The sequence below is a fragment of the Aythya marila genome (assembly GCF_965140915.1).
Source record: "Aythya marila genome assembly, chromosome: 26".
Classification (NCBI taxonomy): domain Eukaryota; kingdom Metazoa; phylum Chordata; class Aves; order Anseriformes; family Anatidae; genus Aythya; species Aythya marila.
In genome coordinates this window covers 5,948,091-5,973,209 of record NC_139067.1, presented here as the reverse complement: position 1 = coordinate 5,973,209, position 25,119 = coordinate 5,948,091, and the positions used below count along the sequence as shown (strand labels likewise).

At 48.0% G+C, this 25,119-nt stretch overlaps 2 protein-coding genes across 10 annotated transcripts; both read left to right on the top strand.

The window, feature by feature from the left end:
• The first annotated feature begins 1,804 nt into the window (after positions 1-1,804).
• On the top strand, positions 1,805-6,240 carry DUSP11 (dual specificity phosphatase 11). 3 transcript variants are annotated; one of them, XM_082779560.1, is made up of 8 exons: positions 1,805-1,922; positions 2,016-2,091; positions 2,620-2,751; positions 3,357-3,480; positions 4,047-4,107; positions 4,435-4,481; positions 4,596-4,671; positions 5,979-6,240. In XM_082779560.1, exons 1-8 carry the CDS (start codon positions 1,888-1,890, stop codon positions 6,235-6,237), a joined length of 810 nt encoding a protein of 269 aa, XP_082635686.1. In that variant the 5' UTR covers positions 1,805-1,887; the 3' UTR covers positions 6,238-6,240. The 3 variants fall into 3 exon arrangements, with proteins under 3 accessions (XP_082635686.1, XP_082635687.1, XP_082635688.1); XM_082779561.1 differs by lacking the exon at positions 5,979-6,240 and adding an exon at positions 4,849-4,970; XM_082779562.1 differs by lacking the exon at positions 5,979-6,240 and adding an exon at positions 4,849-4,970 and having other exon boundaries at positions 4,435-4,491.
• STAMBP (STAM binding protein) lies at positions 4,986-25,033 on the top strand. 7 transcript variants are annotated; one of them, XM_082779553.1, is made up of 10 exons: positions 4,986-5,109; positions 8,449-8,689; positions 17,156-17,231; positions 17,905-18,000; positions 18,727-19,099; positions 19,732-19,856; positions 20,814-20,951; positions 22,101-22,213; positions 22,619-22,718; positions 23,181-25,033. In XM_082779553.1, the coding sequence occupies exons 2-10, from the start codon at positions 8,475-8,477 to the stop codon at positions 23,235-23,237; spliced, it is 1,293 nt and encodes a 430-aa protein (XP_082635679.1). In that variant the 5' UTR covers positions 4,986-5,109; positions 8,449-8,474; the 3' UTR covers positions 23,238-25,033. The 7 variants fall into 7 exon arrangements, with proteins under 7 accessions (XP_082635679.1, XP_082635683.1, XP_082635681.1 ...); XM_082779557.1 differs by lacking the exon at positions 4,986-5,109 and adding an exon at positions 6,518-6,638; XM_082779555.1 differs by lacking the exon at positions 4,986-5,109 and adding an exon at positions 6,993-7,049.
• Positions 25,034-25,119: the final 86 nt, after the last annotated feature.

Here is a 25,119-nt window from a genome sequence, read left to right as displayed (position 1 = left end):
GAAGGAATATAGGAACATTGTCAGAAAATGCAGGGATGTGACAAGGAAGGCTAAGGCCCATTTGGAATTAAATCTGATGGGGGATGTCAAGGACAACAAGTAGGGCTTCTTCAAATACATCGATAGCATGATAAAAACTAGGGAAAATGTGTGCCCATTGCTGAATGGGGGTAGGTACACTTGCAATGAAGGACACGGAGAAGAGTTACTGAGTGCCCTCTTTACTTCAGTCTTCACTGCTAAGGCTAGCCTTCAGGAATCCAAGATTCTAAAAACAAGAGAGAATGTCTGGAGAAAAGGAGACTTCTGCTTGGTTGAGGAGGATTTGGTTAGCGAAAAAATGTAGAGCAAGGGGGGCAGGAGACCTGGGTGGATGGGCAAGGAGCTCTTGGGAAAAAAACTTAAATTGAAGAAAGCCCACATTATGTGGAAGAATGGACAGACCACTTGGTGGAGTATAAGAACATTGTCAGAGAATGCAGGGATGCATTGAAGAAGGCCAAAGCCTGGTTAGAATCAAATTTAGCAAGAAATATCAAGGATAACAAGAAGGGCTTCTTCAAATATATAAGCAGCAAAAGGAAGACTAAGGAAAATGTGAGTGCACTGCTAAATGAGGCAGGTGCCTTGGTGATGATGGAAACAGAGAAGGTGGAGCTACTGAATGCCTTCTTTGCTTCAGTTTTCACTGCTAAGGCTACCCCCCACACACTACCGAGCCCAGAAACAAGAGAGAAAACCTGGAGAGAGAAAGACGTTCCCCTGGTTGATAAAGATTGGGTTAGAGCTTATTTAGCAAGCTAGACACCAACAAATCTATGGGCCCAATGGGATGCACCCCAGGGTGCTGAGGGAACTGGTGAGCATTATTGCTAAGCCCCTCTCTCTCTATCATCTTTGAAAGGTCCTGGAGAACAGGAGAGGTGCCTGAGGACTGGAAGAAAACCAACATTACTCCAGTGTTCAAGAAGGGCAAGAAGGAAGACCCAGCAAACTACAGGCCAGTCAGCCTCACCTCCATTCCTGGAAAGCTGATGGAACAGTTCATCCTTGACGCCATCTCTAAGCACATGGAGGAAAAGAAGATGATCAGAAGCAGTCAACATGGATTCATCAGGGGAAGCCATGTTTAACCAACCTGATAACTTTCTACAATGAGATGACTGGATTGAAGGATGAGGGGAGAGCAATGGAAGTTGTCTACCTTGACTTCAGCAAGGCTTTCAACACTGTATCCCATAACATCCTCCAGGGCAAGCTCTGGAAGTGTGGTATCCGTGAGTGGACAGTGGGGTGGATCAAGAACGGGCTAGATAGCAGAGCTCAGAGGGATGTACTCAACAGTGCCAAGTCTAGATGGGGGCCAGTGGCTAGTGGTGCCCCCAAGGGGTCAGTACTGGGTCCAGTGCTATTCGACTTACTCATCAATAAATGAGATGAAGGGACAGAGTGCACCCTCAGCCAGTTTGCCGACGATACAAAGCTTGGCAGAGTGGCTGACACACCAGAGACATGTGCGGCCATTCAGAGAGACCTGGACAGGCTGGAGAGGTGGACAGAGAGGAACCTCGCGAGGTTCAACAAGGCCAAGTGCAGGGTCCTGCACCTGGGGAGGAATAAATCCACCTCGGTGGGCGCCCAGGATGTGCCGAGGGAGAAGGGCGGGAGGCGTCCCGCTGCTCTGGGGGTGCCGGCGGCGGTGCTGGCAGCCAGTGACGTCGCTACCGCGGGCGGTGACGTCATGCCGGTACCCCGGCGGGTGCCACCCCGTGCCGCCAGGGGGCGCTGTAGCCGTGGCCGGACAGCGACCTCCCGGTGCCGCGCGGCGTCAGGGCGGCGGAAGGGGAAGCGGTGGTTCCGCCGCCGTTGGGCCGCGCGGTCGTCGCCATGCCGGGCCGAGGGGCTGCTCGCGTACCGGAGCGGTGGGTGCCGCCCCTGGGGCGCCCCGGCCCTTCAAGCAGGGGCTCGGCGGCAGCGGGGCCTCGGTGTTCACGTCCCTCCTCTTTCGTTTTCAGGTGGACCGACTACGTCCCGCTGGGCCGGAGGCTGCCGGGTACCCGCTTCATCGCCTTCAAGGTCCCCCTGAGGCAGGTGAGCGCGGGCAGGGGATCGAGGGCGGCCCCAGGTGGTTGCCGGTGTGGGCGGTGCTGCCGCGGACCCCCGCGCGGTGCCCGAGCGCTGGTGCCACCCGCTTCCAAGGGCTGCCGCTCGCTCAGGGGTGGCCCCGCGGGGGTGGCAGCGTGTGGTGCTGCCTGCGCACCTCTGCTGGAACCAGTCCCGTTTTAAAGCCTTCGCCAAGCTCGATCTTGTTTCTCAGCACGTTTGCCACCCTGTAATGCTTTATTGTGGTCTTTGGTCGTTCCTGTAATACGTTAGCAGAACAGTCCCAAAGCAGTAATAGTCCAGAGGTTGTTATGGTTTGGCACAGTGCAACACAAAGATCTGTGCTTGACTTTGGCCATTTGTGTCTTTTTCCTTTTTTCTTTTTTTTTTCTTTTTTTTTTTTTTCCCCAACAGGATGATCCTCAAGAGGTTAAGCAGTGCATACTTCCTCCCTCCATTCACCAGGCATAGTGCACCTGCATTTAATGTCTGTCATTGAATGTTATTTTCCCGCAGAGTTTTGATCACAACCTTCATCCAGCAGAGAGATTTTCACCTCGTGACCTCATTAAGAAAATTAAAGAGCAAAGGGAAGAGCTGGGCTTGATCATTGACCTGACATACACAACTCGCTACTACAGGCCAGAGGTCAGTCTTGGTCGCATTGTTGGTAAAGTAAAGTTCTCTTAAAGCCCTAATATTGCTAATAAATGGGAAGAAGTTTCTTGCAAGATGACTTTAAAGAGCATGTGGCACTCAAATCCTCTGGAAAAGGGATGAAGTTGAGCATTGCAGGGATATTGGGATGCAGTTTACGTCCTTGATCAAGTGCAAGACTGTGGTCTTCAACTTTTCTGTTTTTACAGCCGTCACAGGCTTGGAGGTACCATAAAGATGTTTTTTTTACATGCTCTCCTGAATAAAAGACTGATTACAAATATTTTTTGGCTTGTGACGTCACATGTGTGATATCACATTAGTTGGAAAAGTTGTTCCAGCTTCTGTGTGTGCTTTGTGCTTCCAAGGAAGGAAGGAAGGAGCAAAGGTACAGGGAACAAAAATGCAAATAGGTTGCTCTGGAGTATTTATAAAGTTTTAAAGAAATGAAAGAGAACTTTTCATACTAAAAACTGTTGCCGCTCTTTTGGGCTTAGTTGGAAGACTTGTCTTCTTATATCTTCTGATACAGGGTTCTCTAATTAGTGATAATCTTCACACTTTTTTATGAAATTATTGTCCTTTGTTTCTTGTAGGAACTACCAGCCACACTCTGCTACTCAAAGATCTTGACAATGGGACATGAAATACCAAACAATGAGACCATTTTTCAATTCAAGAGTGTTGTAAAAAACTTCTTGAGAGACAATAAAGACAACGGTAAGTGTGGATTTTCCTTTACGTTACAAGTGCTGTTGATGGGAAGGGCACAGAAGACTTGGGGTTGGCAATGTTCTTCATTAACCTTTGTGCACAACATGAATTTCCCTTCCTCATCTTGGCATGTGAATGTCAAGGCAGTAGTGAGACCAGTTTATTGTAGTAAAGGAGTTCATGCTGGCTCGATGATAATTAGCAGCCAGTCAAGTGTTAACTGAAATTGAGACTGTGTTTAGTCTGCCCATAAATACTGATCATGTTTTGGTAAGAGGAAGCTGTTAGTGCTCAGGGAATGCAGGACAGCTTTTCATAGAGCTTTTAAATATACCTTCTATGCAGTGAGCTGTGTGACCATGCAGATGAGGCCACAGAATTAAATGAGTTGATGAACTAAAATCAGGGGTGATAATTAGACACAAAGGTGGTGATTTTGTTACACAATCAGTTCAGTTTATCTGTGCTGGTGTCCCTATTGAAGAACAAATGTAAAATGGGCTTCTTTTGCTCTGATTTGGTTTTGGAAAAAGAACACTTCAAAAATATAAACTGATTACCATGTGTTACAGATAAACTTATTGGAGTGCATTGTACACATGGCTTGAACAGAACTGGCTACCTGGTTTGTAGGTGAGTTGTCCTTGGTCAAACTGAATTAGGTGGTGGTATTGCTAGCTTCATGTTGCTCAAGAAGGAAATGTTTTACTGCTGCAACAAGAGTCAAGTGATCTGCGTAATCCCCAACTGGCAAGAATATGAAGCTTTTAAATTTAGAGAAGGTTTTGTTGTTAGAGGTTTGCTAAAATCAGGGATGAGAAACTACAAATACTGCTACTGGATTCTGGCTTGTAAACAAGCTCTAAAATCTTCCCACCACTTTATTTTTGAATTGTGTCTAATCTGTCGATATCTCTGTAGTTAACTGTGTTATTAGAGCTTTCTCATTAATCTGTTCAGGTACCTGATTGATGTTGAAGGCATGGAGCCAAATGCTGCAATAGAGCGTACGTACATGTATGTTTGTCTTGTCAAGATGCAAAATGTTATTATGGGATTTTTGATGGCTTCAGGCTTTTTCCAGTGAAATGTTCTTATAACTCAGACTTCTCTCTCTTCAGTGTTCAACAGAGCTCGAGGTCATCCTATTGAGAGAATGAACTATATTGAAGATCTTCAGAAAAGATCTAGAAAAAAGTAAGCCTTGTGTGTGCATGAGCGCACACATGAAGTGAGAACTGCTGTCAGGATGTAGATAGATTTTAAACTTGTCTAGCTCCTGCTGATGGAGGACAAATGGGGCCAGTGAATAAGGAGGAAAGTGGGCAGTTGGGACACCAGGATCTAAAGATCTCCTATGTGGCCTTTTCACAGGCTTGCTGCCCTCCTAGGGAGGAAGAATGTGAAGGGGAGTTGATTTACATGTAAAAGAGCTGTTATGATCACTTGACAAATGGTATGTAGGCCCAGTTATGACATCGAGATTTATTTAGAGATCTATTTAAGGAATTGCGGAGCAAAGAATTTGGGCTTGGACCTCCTCAAAGGAAAAGCAGACTCTACATCAAACACAAGAAAGCAGATGGTTGAACATCACCCGCACCATTCAGAACAATTCCCATTAGCAATGCTGAGGTAGGTTTTTTTGCTTCTTCTCTCTATACATACAGTATAGCCGAGCAGAGAGAACAAAAAAGGCTGTTTACTCATTTTTAAGAAACTTAAACTTGTAGTTTTACAAGTCTAGATGCAACTCTGCTATATACATGTACATGAGAGCATCTGTTGCCCTGCCATTTGTGGGAGCAAGTGAAGATGGGAATCTCCCTCAAGCTTGTTAATGTTGAAGTGTTCTTGTGCCTGCAGCAGCATGTGCAAAGCTCTTTGCCTCTGCATTATGTGCTTGTACCTATGGATTTGTAATAACATCACTGACAGTGGTGGTGGTGGTTCCTGTTAAGGCTGCAATATTCTCAAACTAAGATACTTCAGGGGCAAGAGCACTTTCCTTTGAGTCACGTGCTGAGCAAGGCAGTTCTTCACCTCAAGTGAAACAGAGGCTCTTTTTCTGTCACCCTATCTGGAAGAACGATGGGGGAACAATAAATGCAGTTAAAGAGCTTCCTCTTTGCTTGGAGCATAGGCTAGGCTGGGCTTCACTGGGTGTTGTGGGAGCTGCAAAAGCATCTCGGGAGCAGATGTAGCCGGTGCCTGTTGCTGGTGGGACAGTGGTTTATTCAGCCCTTATTTTATGGCACATACAAGATGCTTTCTTTCGAAAACTTCCCTTCCTGTGGCACAGCTGTAAGAAAGCTTGTAGGAGATAAGCTGACAGCTGGCTGTTCTTCCTGGCCATCACATCTTTCAGGCTGAGGCAAAAGGGACTGGGTAAACCCAGAGGGCTGAAGACACTTTGAACTTTTCAGTCTTTTCAGTCTCTGTGTACACAGAGCGACTAAAGGGGATTGAATTCTCCTCGTACTGACTTCCAAATCTTCTTTCAGAAACTCTGGCTCTACCAAGAAGAACCGCAAGCAAGGTCACAAGGCACCCACACAACACCAAGAACTTGTGCACAAACACAGGGTGCCTGAGCAAAGGTGGCCTTGCAGTTTGGGACCAAGAAACTGCCCAGTTTCATTGCCTCACAACATGCAGCACAACAGACTGTGCTTCCCAGCTCTGAGTTCCCAGCACCAACCACAGGAAATGCATATGGCCAGGAAACGCAGGCGGTGGCGTAGGAAACCTGTGACAGTGTAGAAACATACACCAAAAGCCAGAGTTGTTTTTTCACCCATGAGGAGCTCCGAGGCTGGTTGAATGAGTGAGTTTGCTGTGTCATCCACCAGCTGCTGAGCTGGATGTTGGGAACTGCAAGTGAAGGTGTTCATAAGATCAGTACAGCTCTCCTTTTTTTTCCTTCCTTTTTTTTTTTTTTTTTTACCCTTTCTCTGGGTGCTTTTTACAACTGACATAGAATTTTTGAAATCCTGTGTCAAATACCGGAGTCCTCAGTTTATCAAGAGATGCAGAGAATAAATGGAATTGGATTGATCCTAAAGAAAGGTCCTTGGGAACACGTCCTTAACTTTCCACAAGGAGGGCTTTGGTTGACTATTTACTTAACGCACATGAAGAAACAGGATTTTCCCTGTCACTGGGTGATTGTTCTTCTTCTCATCCACTTTTGAGAAATTCCTGCAGCGCGTAACGTTTTGAATGTGCGTGCTGGGTCGGTTCGTCCAGCCCGAGGGCAGGGAGGAGCCCAGCGAGCTTTGTACTCGGGGCTCCCGGGAGTGGGCTGCGCAGTCGGAAGGGAGCGGCCCCTTTAAGGCCTGGGCCGCTCCGCTGACGTCATGAAGCTGGACTTCCGTCCGGCTCCCAACCGCACCCCTTAGCGGCGATAGGGGACGGGAAGCGGCCGCCGGGCCGGGCGGAAGGCGGCTGTGACGTGTGCGGATGTGGTGGCGGCTCGTGATTGGCTGCTTGAGAACGAGGCGGGGGGGGCAGCGGGGCCAGGTGTCAAGGCGGAAGCGTGGAGGGTAGGCGGCGGCGGCTCCGTCCCGGCGCAGGTCGGGCTCGGGCCGGGACTCGCTGCCGGTGCCCGCGGGGCTGGGGGCGGCCTCTCCCCGTCCCCGCCCCCTCCTCGTCCGCGGGGCTCTGCCCCTCTCCTAGGGGGCGGCGGTTGGGGGGCCGGTAGCGGGACCCGGTCGGGAGGTGCCTTTCCTCTTTCCTCTCCCCTGAGGGTAGCGGGGGGGGGAGCCGCGAGAGGACCCGCGGGGACGGCGGGTGCGGGAGTCGGCGCTGCTGGCAGGGGGCACGGCGGCGATCCGCGTCCCGCCGCCCGGGAGAGGCCGGGCCCTCCCCGGGGCCGCGGCTCCGCTGCGTGCCGTGAGGGAGCGTTTGGGCACAGCAGCCGCCGGCTGGACCAACCCCCACAGTCCTTATTTAGGGGAACAGAGCGCCCCTCCCCTCTAAGGTGAGGCCTGAGAAGCTCCAGCCTGCTGCATCGAAAAAGGCCTTTTCGTCCGAGGTAAACCCAGAAAGGCAATGTGTCTGCTGCTTGGGGTCGCTGGGCAGCGTTTAGCTCTGGCTGGGACCTTTCCCCCATTTAGGAAGAAGCTGTGGGGAAGTCTCACGTTGCTGCGAGGTTTAGCAGGTGCTTTGGATTCAGCAGTGTGGTTTCATAGGGAATTCAACCCTCACAGTGGTCTGAGGGGGCTTTTCCAGGGGAGCTGAGCTCTCAGTGTAGGGGAGAACGCTGAGGAGACTTCTGGGGCTCTCTGCCTCAGGTGCTTTCAACATGTCCTTGGCTTCAAGTTTGTTGGCTTGTGCCGTGGCTTGGAATGTGTTTGTAGGAGCTAGGCTCAACAGATCAGGTTGAGATGGATTCCTGGCGTGCCGGCAGTGCCTCCAACAGCACAGGGAAGAGAGGGATACTGCCTGTGCCTGGACAAGAGCAATGTTTGCTCGAGCTTGATGAGTAGGGACAGTTCTGCTGGGCAGCAACACCCAGAAGCATGGCCTGCAGCCCTCTCATCACTGCTGTATAAGCGAAGCAGTGGATGCTGCCACATAAAAACCCTGTGCAAAGCTTCTGCTGCTCAAGTCCAAAGGAAATGCTTTTGCCAGTTTGCCCCAAATTAGCACGTGGCACTGGTGGTGTTACATGGAGAGACAATTAGCAAGGAAGAGCCATTTTGAGTAGGATTCAGATTGGTCAAACCCTGGGTTGAACTCAATTGCCGAGGACTGATCTTGAATTTGTGGCTGTCTTTTAGGTTGCAAAGGTAAATATCCAAGTGCTGTGTCTAAAAAGAGCGTAGCTTCCCCCAGATTTCTCTCTCAGAACTACCTGACCTGTGTATTAAGTGCTTTTCTGCTGGAGAATAGGTTTCTTTAAAGGAAACCGGACGAGATACCTGGTCTACTCCAGTGGTTTTGATGCACTTGACTTTCTTCCCATTGCAGAGTAAGTCAGTGCTGCACCAGCTTTGATGTGCCTCGTTATGCCTGACCATGCCAATGTCAGCCTCCCACCGGAGGAGCGTGTCCGAAGCCTGATCCAGATGGGGAGTGCTGTTGAAGTGAACGAGGATGTCCCACCACGACGCTACTACCGCTCTGGCGTGGAAATCCTCCGCATGGCGACGATTTACTCAGAGGAGGGAAATATTGAGCATGCCTTCATTTTGTACAATAAGTACATCACGTAAGAGCAACTCTGCTTCATTTTCAAGTAACCTGTGTTGATGCAAGGGCTGTGGGGTTTATGTTGCATGTTTTGAGTGTGTACAAACATGGTAAGGCCTTGTGAAACTTGAAGGCCCAAGTTCTGTTCAGAGTTTAGCTGCTTTTAAATTGCAGAGGCAAAGATACAACCAGCCTGGTTAAAGTGACCAGGAAATGTTGCAAAGGTGTGAGGTAGAAGCACAAAAAAACACTGTTCACTGCTTTGCAGGATGTAGGTAGAAATTCTCTTTAAAATCAGACTTATCTTGTATTCCTCTTTCCCAGAGCAACTCCTCTCCAGTGAGAGAGGTTTTGGCTCCCTGTGGCTAGGTTGATTTCAATAGCCATGATTTCAATAGCCCAGCAGATTAGCAAGGATAAGTGGCCAAAGATTTCAGTATCAGGTTGCTTTATGGAGCAGATACAGGCTGGTTCCACAGTCCTTTGATAAACCAGTTTTGAAGAAGAAGCCTGCTTTATGTCTATGCTACTACAACCTTTTACAGCAGGCAGCAAATTCCTATTTCAGTGCAGAAATCAGTTATGTTGTATTCAAGGTTTAGTTCTACTTCTTGGAAATAATATAATTCCATCCCTGTTATGCATGTACGTAGGCACCCATGCCTTTTTGAGGAATGATGTGAGGAAGAGCACTGAGTTTGAAGAACCTGACACCAGTCAACTGGCTTGAACAGTGCGTGAGATCCATGGGTCCTGAGTACCCTTCTAGAAGGCCCGAGGTTATATGTAAACCCATCCAAGACCCTGTATGGTATCATAGCTGCTTGGTCTCCAGCTCAGGGGCTGTACATGTGGACAAGTGCAGAGACATTCTTGCTGCCACCTCTGCAGCTGGCCAGGAACAAGCCATCTTGGGTCTGAAAGCCATGCTGCTGAGCATACACCGTGCCAACGAGGTGACGTGGTATCGAGTCTGGCTTCTGTCTGAGCAGCTCAGAGTAAGAGAGAAGCAAATGCATGCCTCTAGATACACCTGCCTGTGTTCACAGGGCTGAAAGTTGTGACCCTCAGAAAATATCTCAATGGCACTGAGTATTCTGTTCCTTTAGGCTTTTTGGCCAATATCCTCAAATCCTCCCATCTTCATCCAGTTTCACTCAATGGCCAAAGGACTGAGTCTGCTCTCTGCTTCACTACCTCCTTATCCAGAATGGGCTTGGCATCTCCATGGGCATTTTCCTGCCCTTCATCTCTGCACAGGGTTCCTGCCTCAGCCTCTTTTAACCCAACACATTTTTCTTTGATTAGCGTTGCTTCCCACATTGTACTTCCTAAGCTTTTATGGTCATAGTAGCGAGTGCCCCAGGAGGCTGCACAGGGAGCTGGGAAGTGTAAAACGCACGGGAAGTTTTCCAGACTGGTTACGTAGCGGGGGCTGAAGGAGAAACTCTTCTCTAACTAAACAAATGAACTAAACGTGCCTTCGTTGTTTCATTACAGCAATAATAAGTGCAAGTGTGTTTTCTCTCCAGTACCTTTCAAATACTTGTGGCATTTACGTTAGCCTGGCTGCTGAGCTGCAGGAAAGGTGAAAAACTTTCCCTTAGGGGTGTGATTTCTCACACTGTTGAATATGAACTGCCAGCGTGGATTATCTGAAGATAAAAGCTTAATGTTGTCATCTAATTTCTTTAATCAGAAGCGTAATGCTGTATAGCTCTTTTGAAAGCAGGAGGCTTGACATGTGATTTTTGAGGTGTCCTTCCCTAAGGCTGTGAACTGGAAGGCAAGAACAGGACTGTAGTTGGAGCCTCTGATGGGACTTGCTATGCTTTCCTCTTTTTTAGAAACAGGACCAGATTATTTTTTTTTTATTTTCCCTGATGCTTCAGGCCAAATCTCTGGTCAATGCTGCAGCTATGGGTTTGGCTGCCTTTCCTCAGAGACCAGCTCCTTAATGTGAGCTTATAGACTAGTACAAGCTGGAACTTTATGAAGGGCAGGATTCTAGCCCTGATAAGCATGTGAGAGGCTCCTGGCTACACCTCTGCACATGGTGAATTTGTCGGGAGCAAGAACACTGTCCTCAGGAGTGAGTCTGTGGCTTGGTGTGGACTGCATTTTTCTCTGAGTGCTCAGGTGCTGGAACAGCCTGCCCAGGGAGGTGGTGGGGTCACCATCCCTCACCATGTTCAAGAATTGCCTGGACAAGGTGCTATGATATATGATCTAGTCACTTAGTGGGTAGTATTGGTGATAGGAGGATGGTTGGACTAAATGATCCTTTCCAACCTTGTGTTTCTATGATTTTATGCATGGCTTTTGGAAGATGGATTTCTCTTTATTTCCCTACATGATGCTCCTGTGGCTGATCTCAAGGCCTGAATTACACAGTGAGATCTGTGAAGTTGTACCTGATTTGCAGAGGCATCAGTCTGGGGAGAATCTTGACTGGATGTGAGGTAGTCTGGAGATGGATCCACGCTGATTCACACTGAGGCAAGCCAGTTCCCTGATCAGCCCCCAGCCACGTGCTCAATCTTGTCTAGGTCCTTTGGCTGCTCAGCACCTCTGTTTCCCATGCTGAAATGAAGCTTGTTGCCCACCCACTCAATAATGTGCAGGAGGGAGTCATGGATGTTTCTAAGAATAACCAGGCTGGACTTTACGAACATCAGTCTTTCACCTTGGAAGACATAGAATCACAGAATGGTTTGGGTTGGAAGGGACCCTAAAGATCTAATTCCAGCCCTACTGCCATGGGCAGGGACACCTCACAAAAGATCAGGTTGCCCAAAGGCTTTGAACACTTCCAGGAATGGGGGCATCCACAACTTCTCTGAGCAACCTGTTCAATTGCCTCACCGCCCTCTGAGTGAAGAAATTCTTTATTATATCTAGTCTAAATTCACACTCTTTTAGTTTAAAACTATTATTCCTAGTCCTATCACTCTACTCCCTGACAAAGAGTCCCTCTCTGGTGTTCTTGTGGGCTCCTTTTTGATATTGGAAAGTCACTATTAGGTGTCCACAGAGCCTTCTCTACAGGCTGAACAACCCCAGCTCCCTCAGCCTGTTTCCATATGAGTAGTGCTCCAGCCCCTTGATCATCTTCATGGCCCTCCTCTGGATGCATTCTAATACTTCCAGGTCCTTCTTGTGCTGGGGGCCCCAGAGCTGAACACGGGGCTCCAGGTGGGGTCTCACAAGAGCAGAGCAGAGGGGGGACCTCGTGAAGTTCGCACAGGCCTGCCGCCCAGGCCTGTCCAGTTCCCTCCGGATAGCAATCCCTTCCCTCCAGCATGTCGACCATACCACCACACAGCTCGGTGTCATTAGCAAATTCTCTGAGGGTGCACTCGGTCCTGCTGTCCATGTCACTGACAAAGATCTTAAACAGCACCTGTCCCAGTACTGACCCCTGAGGAACACAACTCATTACTGATCGCCTGGACTGTTTGACCTCAGCAATTTGAGTGTGACCGTCTGGCCAATTCCTTATGCAATGAGTCATCCATCCATCCGATTCACGTCTCTGCAATTTAGAGACAAGGACATAGTGGAGGCCAGTGTCAAATGCTTTGCACGAGTCCAGGTAGATGATGTCAGTTGCTCTTCCTCTGTCAACCAGTGCTGTAAAATGCCACCAGATTTGTCAGGCATGATATTCCCCTGGTGAAGCCTTGTTTTCTGTAGTTCCCTGGGTCTTCCTTTCCCTTGTTAAAACGGGTTATTTCACCTCTTCGAGCCAGTGGGAACATCACTAGACTGCCATGACTTCTGAAAGATCATGGACAATGTCTTAGCAATTACATCCACATGTCCTGAGGAAACTGGCAATTGTATTTCATCAGGCCCCATTGATGTCTTCACTTTCAGGTTCTTTGGATGGTCTCAGACCTGATTGTCTCCTACAATAGGTGGCTGTTCATTCTCTCAGTCCCTGCCTTTGCCTTCTGGGGCCCAGGCCATGTGGCTGGAGCTCTTGCCGGTGAAGACTTAGGCAAAAAATTCATTGAGTACCTCCAAAATCCTGGGTGACCAGGTCTTCCATTTCTTACAAGAAAGGGCCCTCAATTTCTGTAGTCCTCCTATCACTAATGTACCTATAGAAGCCTTTCTTGTTGCCTATGACATCCCTGGCCAAGTTTCATTCTAAAGAGGCTTTGACTTTGTATACTTGATTCATGGCTGTCGCATTAAGGGGTATAGCTGATTAACCATTACAGGCCTGGTCAGATTCAGGGTACTGAACTGTCATGGTCACGGATTCACCAGCAATGTAACACGCCCATCCTCTAGTCACGTTCACTGAGATCATGGCTAGGAACAATGCAATTAAGTGCAATTTGTTACGGCAACAACTACACAGGTTCTTTGGATTGCCAGTGATAATTTACTGTCTGCAAAAGCAAGCTAGCATGCATGAAATGCACAGGTGTACAGCCTGTTAGCACGTTAAAAGGCACAAAGACTGTAAAGATTTCTGTGTTTCCACAGAGACATCTCATATGACCAAGTGTCCAAATCTCACCCAAAAGATGTCTCAGTGTGTGTCGGGGGGGGGGGGAGGGAGGGAGGGAGGGAGAGGCGTTGACAGGCCCTCATGATGCTATATTCCTTCATGATGGTATATTGCCTTGTTATGGTATCTCCCCTGACAATGGTATCTTCCCTAACATCCCCTTTTTCTTAAGCCAATTTATATTATTTTTTATCTTTTAGGTGGAGCTTGAGTGACTCTAGTCAAACATACATGTATCTTAGTTATGATTGGTGCAAAGTTTTCTCACTTTTGTTTAAAGGTGTAGGCTCCAAGAAATTCGGAGCACATGCTCAGTGAGGGGTGGTTGCACCTTGGAGGCAAGTAGCTTTTGGGATGGAGGTGTGTTTTGGTATTATAATGATATTATAATGAGCAAAAGTTCACTAAGTACAGCATTTTGTCAAAAATATGACAGTTCGTTGGCTCAGGGTAGCAAACATGCAGTCTATTGGTCTCGGTGTGCACAAGAACAATCGAGTCCCCCTCTTGTCACAGAGCCTAGCCATGGTGTCTCTGCTTTGCTCTGTGCTCCATACTGTTCCTTAGAGCTAGCACACCAGCTTCCCCCAGTGCGATAGCATCTAAGGTTGGAAGCGTAGGGAACGCTCAGTTAATGCAGCTACACCCTACCCTGTGTCGTGGTTCCGCTCGAGTGGGCAGCCGAGCTCCACCACAGCTGCTCTCTCACTCCCCCTCCTCAAAGAGGAATGGGGAGAAAATATGTGAAAAGGGCTCAAGGGTTGAGATAAGGACGAGAAAATCACGCAATAATTATTGTAACGGGCAAAACAGACTCAGCATAAGAAGATAGTAAGATTTATTGCTCATTACTAACAAGCTAGAGAAGTGAGAAACAAAGGAAAGAAACCAAAAGCACCTCCCCCCCCATCCACCCTCTTCCACCTCCTCCCCCCGAGCGGCGCAGGGGAATGGGGTTATGGGGGTTATGGTCAGTCTACAGCACTTCTTCTCTGCCGCTCCTTCTCGGTCACTCTCGTCCCCTGTGCTGTGGGGTCCCACCCACGGGATGCAGTCCTTGATGAACTGATCTGGCGTGGGCTTCCCACAGGCAGCAGCTCTTCCAGAGCTGCTCCAGATATGGGTCCGTACCACGGGGTCCATCCCTCAGGAGAAAACTGCTCCAACCTGGCTCCCCTACGGGCAGCAGCTCCTGCCAGGTCACCTGCTCCTGCGTGGTCTCCTCTCCACGGGCCACAGGTCCGGCCCGGAATCTGCTCCGGCAGGGGTCTTCCACAGGCGGCAGCCTCCATCGGTGCAGGGCCACCTGCTCCACCGTGGTCTCCTCCACGGGCTGCAGAGTGGAACCCTGCTCCACCGTGGCACTCCATGGGCTGCAGGGGGACATCCTGCTTCACCATGGTCCTCACCACAGGCCGCAGGGGACTTCTGCTCCGGCGCCTGGAGCACCTCTCCCCCTCCTTCTTACACTGACCTTGGCACCTGCAAGGCTGTTTCTCACTCCCTTCACTCTCCCGGCTGCTGTGTGGCGCAGCGTTTTTTTTCCTTGTCTTAAATATGCTCTCACAGAGGCGCAAAACAACATCACTTATTGGCTCAGATCTGGAAAACAATGGGGCCCTTCCCAAACATGGGGCGGCTTCTAGATCTTTCTCACAGAAACCACCCCTATGGCTCCCTGCTACCAAAACCTTGCCACGTAAACCCACTACACCCTGAAAGACTCTTCAACGCTGTACATTTTCTTTAAAATGTTAGTAGTAGTTTAATTTTCCTAGTCACTTTAGGCAATTACTCCACACTGGCTGCTCAGACAATGTCTCTGCGTCTCTCCCAGGCTATCTGCCCTTGCTTCCATGCTTTCTAGGCCTCCTTTTCTCGCTTGAGTTTGGCCAGGAGCCCCTTGTTCCTCCATGCAGGTCTCCTGGTGTTTTTGCCTGAATTTTTCTTTGTTGGGATGCATTGCTCCTGAGCTTAGAGGAGGTGATCCTTGAATATTAATGAGCTTTTTCAGGCCCCTCCAGGGCTTTGTCCCATGGTACTCTACCAAGCAGTAGAATTTCCTGTCGTATTTGGACTCCTGGTTTGCCTGTGTGGCTGTGAGCTGCTAGTATTGGCTCCAAGAGTTTGTGTGGGGTGTTAAAGGACTTGGGAGACACTGACTTGGCACGTGTACCATAGTAGTGCTTAAAAATAGCCTGTAATGTGGCTACTCAGTGCCAAGCAGCTGCTGCTCATAGTGGACTTGGGAGCAGTCAGAGGTTTGAACAAGCCCAAAACTTCTGGTGATGTGAGCTGCAGGTTTAAGTCCTGCCAAGCCTCAGCTGGGCTGTGGAGAGGAATCATGAAGCATTTTTGCTCTTCCTCTGCCTCCTTCCTCAGCCTACTGCTGCATGGTCTCGCCTCAAAGTCTTCCTCTGGCTGCCCAAAGCCCTTGCTGTGTCCTGCTATCTGTGTTTCCCCCCATTCGTGACTTGTGGAAAGCCAGCTGCCTTTGCTGTTTCTTTCCATCCTCTCCAATCCAGCATCTGCTCTTAATCCTTTGTAATGAATCCCTTCCATTTTAATCTGCTATCTCTTGGCAGTGATCACAGTCTTGTTTTGTCCCCTTGATGCAGTGACCTACTTTGCAACCACCAGCTAGGAGCAGGAACCTCACCAGTGCCTTTGGATGGAGTAGCAGCTTCTTCTATGTAGTGTGATGTGTTTGCTGAACCTGTGGTGTCTGGCAAGAGCATCCTCACGCCCTCTGTGGCAACCAGGAGCTGGGTTTGCAAAAAGTCCTCACTTTTCCCAGAGGACTGGGGTTTTAAAGTAGTCGGGTTTATTGCACACACACAGACTTCGCAGTGTGAGGAACATTCTCACTCTGTTTCTGCTGAGACTTTCCCACTTACCTCTGCTTGGTTTGTGCATGCTGCTGCCTGAGGCACAGTCTCAGTCTAGTCCTCTCTACCCTTCTTCCTTGTGTACGTGCATGAGGCTGCTTTCTCTTTATTGCTGTAGCTGAAGGAGCTGGGGGACATCCTCCTTCAGATGATGGAGCTTTGTAGCAAAGAGCAAGGAAGCAGGGCAGGTGTTTGCATTGTATCCAAAGCTTTGTGGATGCTTTGTCTCCTAGCCAGGCCCTTGTCTCCTGCTAAGCTTGCTGTGAGCTCACCCTGAGCACACAGTTTAGTGCACCACTGGGGACTTGCTCACAGAGGTACCTTGAGGATGCCTCAAGCCTGGGGAGCCCTACAGAGCTGAGCAGGAGTGAATGGAGCTCCCCGTGTCTATGGGCTTTTCACCTTGCTCTTGTGCTTGCAGTGCTCTTTCTGTGTGTCTTCACCATTGTGTCCTGAGTTGCTCTCTGGAAGTTGGTGGGGGCTGTTATCCTGGCTACTGAGAAACCTGTTCATAGCTGTGCTGGGAGCAAGGTGATGTTGAGTTCAGTCTTGAAGTCTGCTTAGAACCAACCCTGCTGCCCAGAAAGGTCTGAAATACTGCCCTGTCTTCCCGGGACTGTCATGCAGCAGAGCCAAAAGACTCCTGATGATGATGATGTTGAGCTGAGTATGTTGTGAACTTGCTTTTAGCCTATCTGCAGGTTTTCTTTTCAAGGTCTGAGTTAATTTTCCCATCTCTTGCAGAAACTGTTTTCTTTCCCCATGCAGAAGGATGGTGTGAGCAATGAGTCAGCTGAATCCTTGAGTTTGCCTGTTCTCCCCTTGGATGCTCACAGAGGCGTAGGCAGGTGCCCAAGGACCTTCCGGAATTCCTCAGAAGTAATGGGGGGGGTTTACTGTAGAAAGGCAGATAGCTGTCCTGATTGCAGGAGCAAAGCACCCAGAGAAGTGGCAGAGGACGGATACTGTGCTGGAAGGGAATGAACTGCACCTTCCAAAATCCCAATTACTATATCGTGCTTGCCCCTTTCTGCTGGGATTCAAAAATGCAGTTTCTCTCCTGTGTTTACAGGCTCTTCATTGAGAAGCTGCCAAGGCATCGTGATTACAAAACCACTGTCATACCTGAAAAGAAGGAAACAGTGAAAGTAAGTGGTAATGTTGCCAAGTCTTTAGTGGCTGCTGTTGGAAGTGATTTAGGGTTGTAGATCTTGGGTTTTGGTGGCTCTGGGAATCACACAGTCTGAGAAGCCTTGGCTTGACCAGGCAGCCCTGGCACCTTGGGAGTTATAGTTTGGGCTCTTACTCCATCGTATGTGGTTGTATTCATGCCATTTACTTTCTGTTGAGCACTGGGGCTTCCTTTCTTCCATGTTAAACTCTTTGCTTTTTAAACACTGTGTTTAAAAAAAAAAAAAAAAAACTTTTTAAAAAAAGTGTTTAAACGCTTTTCCCGATGTGTTAGCTGGGTGCAGTAGTCCTAAAGAGACATACCAGGGGATTCTTGGAGATTGCTCAGAGCCACAGGAAGCTACTGCTCTTCTGCTCAGCATTGGCTAGAAGAACAAAGGGCTGCACTGCCTAAGCACTTGCTCTGTGTTGGCTGATGGTGGTGCTGTCTGTGCCACACTGCTACAATGTGCCCATCTGCGTACTCTCAGCCCATGTGCCAATGGTGCTGGAGCTGCTCAGGACCTTCCTGCCTTGTGAAAAAGAACAAGGTTTATTCACTCCAAGAATCTATTAATTCTTGCATCCATTCTGGTCCTGTTCTTCTTGTGCTGGGGCTGTTGGACTTCTGATTGTATTTCCTTCCTTCAGAAACTGAAAGAAGTAGCCTTCCCCAGAGCTGAAGAGCTCAAGAAGGAGCTGTTAAAGAGGTACGCCAAGGACTATGCTAAGTACAACGAGCAGAAGGTGAGTGAGAGTAGACTGGAGGCTTGTCAGAAAACCCTCAGCCACAAAGAGTTTGGAAGAAAGCAGGACTCCAGGGCTCCCTGGGTGCTAGAGAATGTGAATTCTGGGTGGCCTGAGTTTACGGGGTCCATCTTCATCACCTGTGGCACAAGGCTGTCCCAGTCATGTCTCTGCTGTCATTATGTAGGTGAACCTGTCATAGCATCCCTATACATCATTTCATTGCACACTTTGGAAGCAGTCTAAGCTGGGACTGTTACTTGTTTTTTTCTCTTTGTCCCAGTGTGAGGTCTGGGTCTGAGTCATAACTCAGAAACTCAGCTCATAGCAGCGTGAGTGAAGACATGGGGTTCTGTGTGCAAAGCAGAAAACTCTGCAGTCAGTTTTACTGTGATTTCTCTATTCTATCTCCAAAACAGCACTTTCCCAATCTGGAATTACAATTGCACACAAGTGGGTAGGTAAGGCAACAGTTTACTGCTCTGCTCTAGTAGGCTTTGCTGATGGAAGTGCTGATCTGTGTTTTGCACAGTGAAGATTCTGTGCAGGAAGTACTTTCTGTTGGTTACCTTCTGTAGACTCTTTAGAAGTAGTCTGTGATTTCTGAGGGTCTACAGGCAGCAAGTTCAAAGCTACAGCTCTAAAGGAATGACATAGGCTCCATATTCTACGTTGGTCTAGTGTTCCCCTATCTGGTGATATCCTTTGGCATATTTCTCCTTACAGAGAGAGGAGGAAGAGGAATTTGCACGCAACTTGGCTTTGCAGGAGCAGCTGGAAGAGGAGAGAAATCGTGTAGCCTTGATGAAGCAGCAGCAGGCAGAGCAAGAGCAGTTTCATGTCTTTGAGGAGATGATTCGACGGCAGGAGCTGGAGAAGGAACGTCTGAGGATAGTGCAGGAATATGGAAAGCCAGAGCCAAGTCCAGAGTCTCTGGATGGACCCCTCATCCCTGACATAGAAAACCCCCCAACTGATTTAGCCCCAAAGGTTCCTGTTTCTCCAGTTCACCCTGCAAGTCCATCAGTAGAGATTGTCTCCAAACCTCCTGTTGTGGACAGATCTTTGAAACCTAGTGCTTTGGGGAACGCAGTAAACAGTTAGTACATATCAGTGCACCCTTCTCCCTTTCTGGGGCTGAGCCAAACTCAGCTGAGGAACTGAGCTGCTGTCTGGCTCTTGGCAGTATCTCATCAGAGCTCCATCCCTTCTGGGGATTTGGCGTTCCAAGTTACTGGATGTTCTCCCTGCTGTCCAGCAAAGGTTTGCAGGGCAGGGAAGAACTGTCTCCTGTTGCTAATTGGGCCCCAGTCTCTCTACTGATCAAAAATGTACAGTCTATTTGGCTTTTGGTCTTCCTAGTAGCTTGACCAAATTCTCCTCTTCTTCCAAATATGATTCTGAAATACTGATTCAGACATTTCCAGGTGACTAGTTCTTGACCAGAGAAACATCTTTAAATGACATTTTTTGGGCATTTATGTTTTCATTTTCTTTAATGAAATGCTGCTTTTGGCAGACTTCTAAACATCTTTCTGTATATCTCTTACCATATTTTGAAAGAGATATTAATGGTAACTTTATCTGTGGCTGCCACTTTAATTGTAAACATTAAAGTAGTTTGTTTCCAGGCTGAAGTTTTTCAGTCTAGTCCCTTTAGGTGCTGACCTGAGGGAATATTTCTCTGGTGTCCCTAGCTATCGTTGCTCATTGTGTTCCTAATTCTCACAGTTGCAAGCATGGATGCCCTTCGCCAGGTCATTGTCCCTAGGGAGCTGTGCCAGAAATTCCTCCAGCTGGCTGATGCCAACACAGTCCGAGGTGTGGAGACATGTGGGATCCTCTGCGGTAAGCTGGTAAGGTGGTAATACTAGTTAAGAGCCTTTAAGTGGTGCAGAGGCCTTTTCTTAAAGTGTAATAGCTTTGGAAGTGGGACCCTGATGTTGCTGTGAAAGACTATCTGTGAAAGATGATAGTACATTTTCACTGATGACTAGGATTTCATATGAGTGTTAGGGCTTGTCTGTTTCTCCTTTTCCTCCTTTTTATGTGAGGATTTCCTCAGGCTGTATGTGAGGAGTATATGTCAATGTGAGGTGACAGCTACCACGTCCCCATTGATGTTCTGCTTCCTTTCTCACTTTGATGGCTCTGTTCATTACCTGCCTCAAATACTCATTTGCTGGCAGTGACAGGCAGCTCAGTGAGTTGTCCTTTTGGTACCAGCTGGGCTGGGGTCCCAGTTGTGAGCTAGGACGCTCACCAAGTCAAGGCTGTGCAAACACAGGCTGAAGACAATTCTCCCTCAAAGACTTTGCCTGCACAAGTTAATATTGGCAGCTCCAGCATATGCCCCATCAACTGGGGCTGTTATGCTTAAAGAAATTTGCTTTGAAATTAAATAGCTTGATGTAGCAACTTTCTGTAATCCACCTGCTTGCAGATACTTGGTGACTACTTATGAATCATCAGCTCTTAGTGAGTGAGGAGATTTCCTTTGGTTGGGTGTCCAGGGCTTGTCTGAGTTCTTATGGACATTCTGCATGGCAGAGCCATGGCCAGCTCATACTGAAAATGTATGACTCCTGTGTCAGTAGCCTGCAGTACCATTTCTGTGATCTGGACAAGGATGGTAGATGCACTCATGGGCTTTTTTCTAGAGCTGCTGTTTCCCTGGCTGGACCCCTGAGTGATGAATGCAGAAATGCCTCATTCCCAAAGCTTAGGAAGTTACCTTTCACCAGTGGACTGCAGTAGTGTTTCCTCTTTGGGGGGTGTCTGGAAGGTAACAGCCTCCCTGTGCTGCCTTGCAGATGAGGAATGAGTTCACGATAACCCACGTCATCGTTCCCAAGCAGTATGGAGGCCCTGATTATTGCAACACAGAGAATGAGGAGGAACTTTTCCTGATCCAGGATCAGCACGACCTTGTTACACTTGGCTGGATCCATGTGAGTCTCTCATCTTGACATCCAGACTGGCCTTGTATTCAGCTGGGAAGAAAAGGGGTGCAGGAAGATGAGTTGGTGAAGGAGGATTTACTGGAGGGAGATAGCATGGAGCTGGCAGCATCTTTTTAGTTGGATTTCTCTCTCTAGTGCAGTCTCAGTCACTACTCATACTGCTGGAGAAATCCAGGCCTGTTTTAAGTTTAGATACCTTCCTAAAGCATCAGTCCCTTTGGAAATTAGATGTTGGGCTTGAAGTTCGTGTTTCATGCAGCTAAAATCAGAACATTGCAGCCTCCCACATAGAGCTCCTGCTGTCAGTGCCTGGACTCTCCAATGATGCGTTCCTGTGGGAGCACAGCTTTTTGCAGACAGCTGTGTGCTGCTCTGCTGTGGGATGTGCCAGCTCCAGATTCCTCCACTGGCTCCAGTGCTGCCCTGCTGCCTGTCCCCACAGAGCCTTTGGCAGTCGGATCGATGCCAAGCAAAGCGTTTGGTGCTGCTGAGTAATCTCTCGAAAGCAGCAGCTGCCTCAAAGGTTCTAACAAATAAATGCTTGCTGGATGTGCCTGATATGGGTAGGGTGTCTGCTTCCAGTGTTAACTCTTCAGTGATAGTCCTGTAACATCCAGGGACCCTCAAGAATACTTTTGACCTAGTCTTGGCAAGAAAAACCTAACAAGCAAAAGGAGAAAAGGGAAAAAACATTCCTGTAGGAGTTAGGCTATAAAATCTAGATCTCAGCCAGAGCTGGGGAAGTTGGCTGTTGCCTGTGATTGTACAACTTTTGACCATCTTGGTGGAATGGGTTATCTTGAAGTTTCATGGCAGTATTACATGCCTCTGGTGCCTTAAATGTAGCTGCACTTCAGAAGCATGTGAAGTGATTGCCCTGCATTTAAAGCAAAGAAAATGTTGTGCATTAAAATATGAATTTGCATAGGACATTGCCAGAAATGTAGAGTATCCGCTGTACTTTTTCCAAATGGAGTGGAGGAACAGATATTTTGGGGCAATCCAAAGCCACTTTCAGTATGCAAGCAGGTCTGCTGTGCCTCTTCTCCGTTAGGATCTTCACTTGGCAGGCGCAGTCTGTTTGAACTAGTTCTCCAACCCTGCTGTAATTTCCTGTCATTTTGTCATGTGTTTCAGACTCACCCCACACAAACAGCTTTCCTCTCCAGTGTAGACCTGCACACACACTGCTCCTATCAGATGATGTTGCCGGAGTCCATTGCTATTGTGTGTTCTCCAAAATACCAGGAGTAAGTATAGTTATGGGGAAGGACAAGGCTTTTTCTCTGCCTGCAGCTGGACAGGAGGTCTCTTCAGCGAGTTTTGAACAGCTGTTCACCATCACCTTTTTTCTGTTGGATTCCTGGTGTAGGAATAAAATGTTAAGTAATGTGATAAAAGTTTTACCAAAAGAGGCTGAAAGAGTGTATGATGCTATGGCTCTTCTGCGCTGGTTCAGGGAGGATCATATCTGATTGCCCACCCATGAAAGGAGGCCAGTCTGCAGCCACAGACTTGGAGAGGAGCATGCTGCAGCATGTGTTGTATCTTGTGCTTGAGACAAGCAGATTCAAACATGCTCTTTCAAACACAGAAGCAGCTGCTTCTATTTGCAGAGGCTTGAGTTGTACAGAGCATGTGTTTATTTGCTCTAGGACAGGGTTTTTCAAGCTGACAGAGCATGGTCTGGAGGAGATCTCTTCCTGCCGGCAGAAAGGATTCCACCCGCACTCCAAAGACCCTCCTCTCTTCACTGTAAGTCACGCCACAGGGCACCTGGGGCTGTAGTACTGTATGTTAGCATATTGGACACTTCCCTTGTGTTTATATCTGCATCGAGATACTAGGCTATGGCCCAGGACAGGAGAGATTCTGTCAGGGATTTGCTTCTCACTAGAGCTGAGATGCAAAAGATTTCTGATCTGATAGCATGTGTTGGAGGTGTGATTTAAAACACTTATCCATAGAAACAGATCCAGGCAGTAGAAAAGGTTTGTATTTGAGGGAGAGATTTGTATTTGTATCCTGCAATGATCCCTTCATTGTACTGGGTGAGGTGCTAGTTTTGGTCTGTCTTGGTTTCTTCCCTGCAAAGAGAGAGCAGTCTTGTGAAAGCCACTGGGTGCAGGTTGCCTCAGGATGTTGAGGAAACTCGCCTGAGCTGTGGAAATATCTGAATAACACCCTGTTCCTTTTTTCTTCTCCTCTCTCTTGCAGACCTGCAATCACGTGTCAGTAGTCGAGAGAGATGTGGTACTGATGGATCTCCGATAGGCCTCTTGCCTTAACCGTTTACTGTAAAACCATCTTACCTTCCTTCTGTGCCTAGGGAAGTTTTTCTTTCCTCCTGTAGCAGATGATTTCTACTGTGTAATGACCCCCGCTTCCTTCCGGAGTAGTCACAGTGAAATCAGTTCCCTGACCTCAGTGGGAGCATGTGAAATCTTGTTGTCTGGTGTTGGACTGGTGAAGTGGTGTTGAGGTTCAAGGTGTGGGGAAAAGCTAACTGGAAATTCAGACAGAAGCTAACACTGAAGCTAATGCTTAATCTGTGGCTTGACCAGCATCTTGGGGGGTTCCCTGTGAATTGCTGAAACCTTGAGGTGTGAAACCACTTTAAGTGCTTCCCAAAGTGGGACTTGCCCAAATTAACCCATACTTTGCTTTGCTTCTCTTTCTGGGTTGATAAACTGTGGCCTGAGTATGGCTGGTTGGAGTAGATGAATCTTTGCTGTAGTTTAAAATTAAACCTTCCTAACACCTCTCACCCCAGTCAAGAGCCCATCCTTGCTGACCAGTCTTCTGAGCTAGAACATGTCTTGCTTGCTGGTGCTGCATGGTTTCTGCCCAGTGAAGCAAGAAGAGGCCCAACCATTGTGCTTTCCTCTTCCTTTGGGAAACCCTTATTTCAGTGTTTTGGGGGAGAAGGTACCTGGATGCAGCACTGCTTAGTTCTAGCAATGTTGAGGAGTGTCTCCTTACTTTATTCCTTTTCCTGTATGGAGCATTCACTCCAGCTGTTGCATTGGGCTGCCCATTGAGGGCTTGGGTTTGGCTTGTGCTGGCAATCCAATGGAGGAGGTTCTCCCATCTCTTGGCTGTGCTGTTGGTGGACTCCACAACTGATACACACCCTGGGACTCAGCTGCTTGCCCAAGCTTGTGGACAGGTTATGCTCCTTCAGTCCTCGAACACTACCACCCCCAACTGCCTCTTCGGTTCTCAAAGTCTGCCCTTGCCAAAACAACTGCTCCATGGCATCACTGTTACGCAGTACCCCAGCTGGGGACCTTCTCTGAATTACTCATATCAGATGACAAGCAGTAATTTTGCTTCCCTTTGCTGTCTGTGCCAAGCTTCCACACTCACTTATGCTGGTTTTGAAAGGGACAAAAGTAGTATTGAGAGGTGGTAAGTTACCTTGTCTCAGAGGACTGAGCATGATGTACAACCTTTCCACAGTCTTTGGCAGGATGCTCTGATGATCAGCACATGTCCATGTGGGTAAGGGAAGAAAAGGAACAGCTGCCTTTCCACCTGCAATACATACATACATGCTATATACGTTGTGTTCATGTACTTCTAAATACAAAATGGCAAACAAAATTTGTTGGTGTACAGCTTAATACAGAGGGATTGTATTATCTCCTATGGACTTACCTTCTTGCTTGTTTTCTTTGAGCTAACTTGTTGGGCTGGCAAGGTGTAGGGAGTTTCTGAGAGTGGTGAGAGAATCAATTTATTTATGTTTTTTTGTTTATTTGCAACAGCCACCTCCTTGACTCTTGTATGACAAACTGCTGCCGCAATCATTTTTGCAGTTTTAGAAGCAGGCTCCTTGTGGCAGCAGGATGGAAGCAGTGGGATTTCATGGCATCCTTAGGAAATGACTGTGAGACCTAGTTTATTTTAACTGTCTCTGAGGTGGGTTATGCTGCCTTGACGTAGAGGCATTCATCTCACAGCTGTACATGGAAGGGAGTAGTCCACTCTCCAGCCTGATGTCTCCTGAAGCAGCAATTCATTCAATTTCATGGTGCATATCACAATAAATTTGTCTTAAGTCCTTATCCCTGAATGTCTTGATTTTGAGCTGACCCCCAACATCAACCAGAGATAGGGAGAGGAGCTGGTGACAAATCACTGCTTCCATTGT

What these genes read in the sequence shown, in the direction of transcription:
- DUSP11 (XM_082779560.1), top strand. Translation starts at nt 1,888, where the DNA reads ATGCCGGGCCGAGGGGCTGCTCGCGTACCGGAGCG. An exon ending in ACTGGCTACCTGGTTTGTAG is followed by an intron (nt 4,108 to 4,434) that starts GTGAGTTGTCCT and finishes TAATCTGTTCAG; the next exon opens with GTACCTGATTGATGTTGAAG. An exon ending in GCCAAATGCTGCAATAGAGC is followed by an intron (nt 4,482 to 4,595) that starts GTACGTACATGT and finishes CTCTCTCTTCAG; the next exon opens with TGTTCAACAGAGCTCGAGGT.
- STAMBP (XM_082779553.1), top strand. Translation starts at nt 8,475, where the DNA reads ATGTGCCTCGTTATGCCTGACCATGCCAATGTCAGCCTCCCACCGGAG. An exon ending in CTAAGTACAACGAGCAGAAG is followed by an intron (nt 18,001 to 18,726) that starts GTGAGTGAGAGT and finishes TTCTCCTTACAG; the next exon opens with AGAGAGGAGGAAGAGGAATT. An exon ending in TGTTCTCCAAAATACCAGGA is followed by an intron (nt 22,214 to 22,618) that starts GTAAGTATAGTT and finishes TATTTGCTCTAG; the next exon opens with GACAGGGTTTTTCAAGCTGA.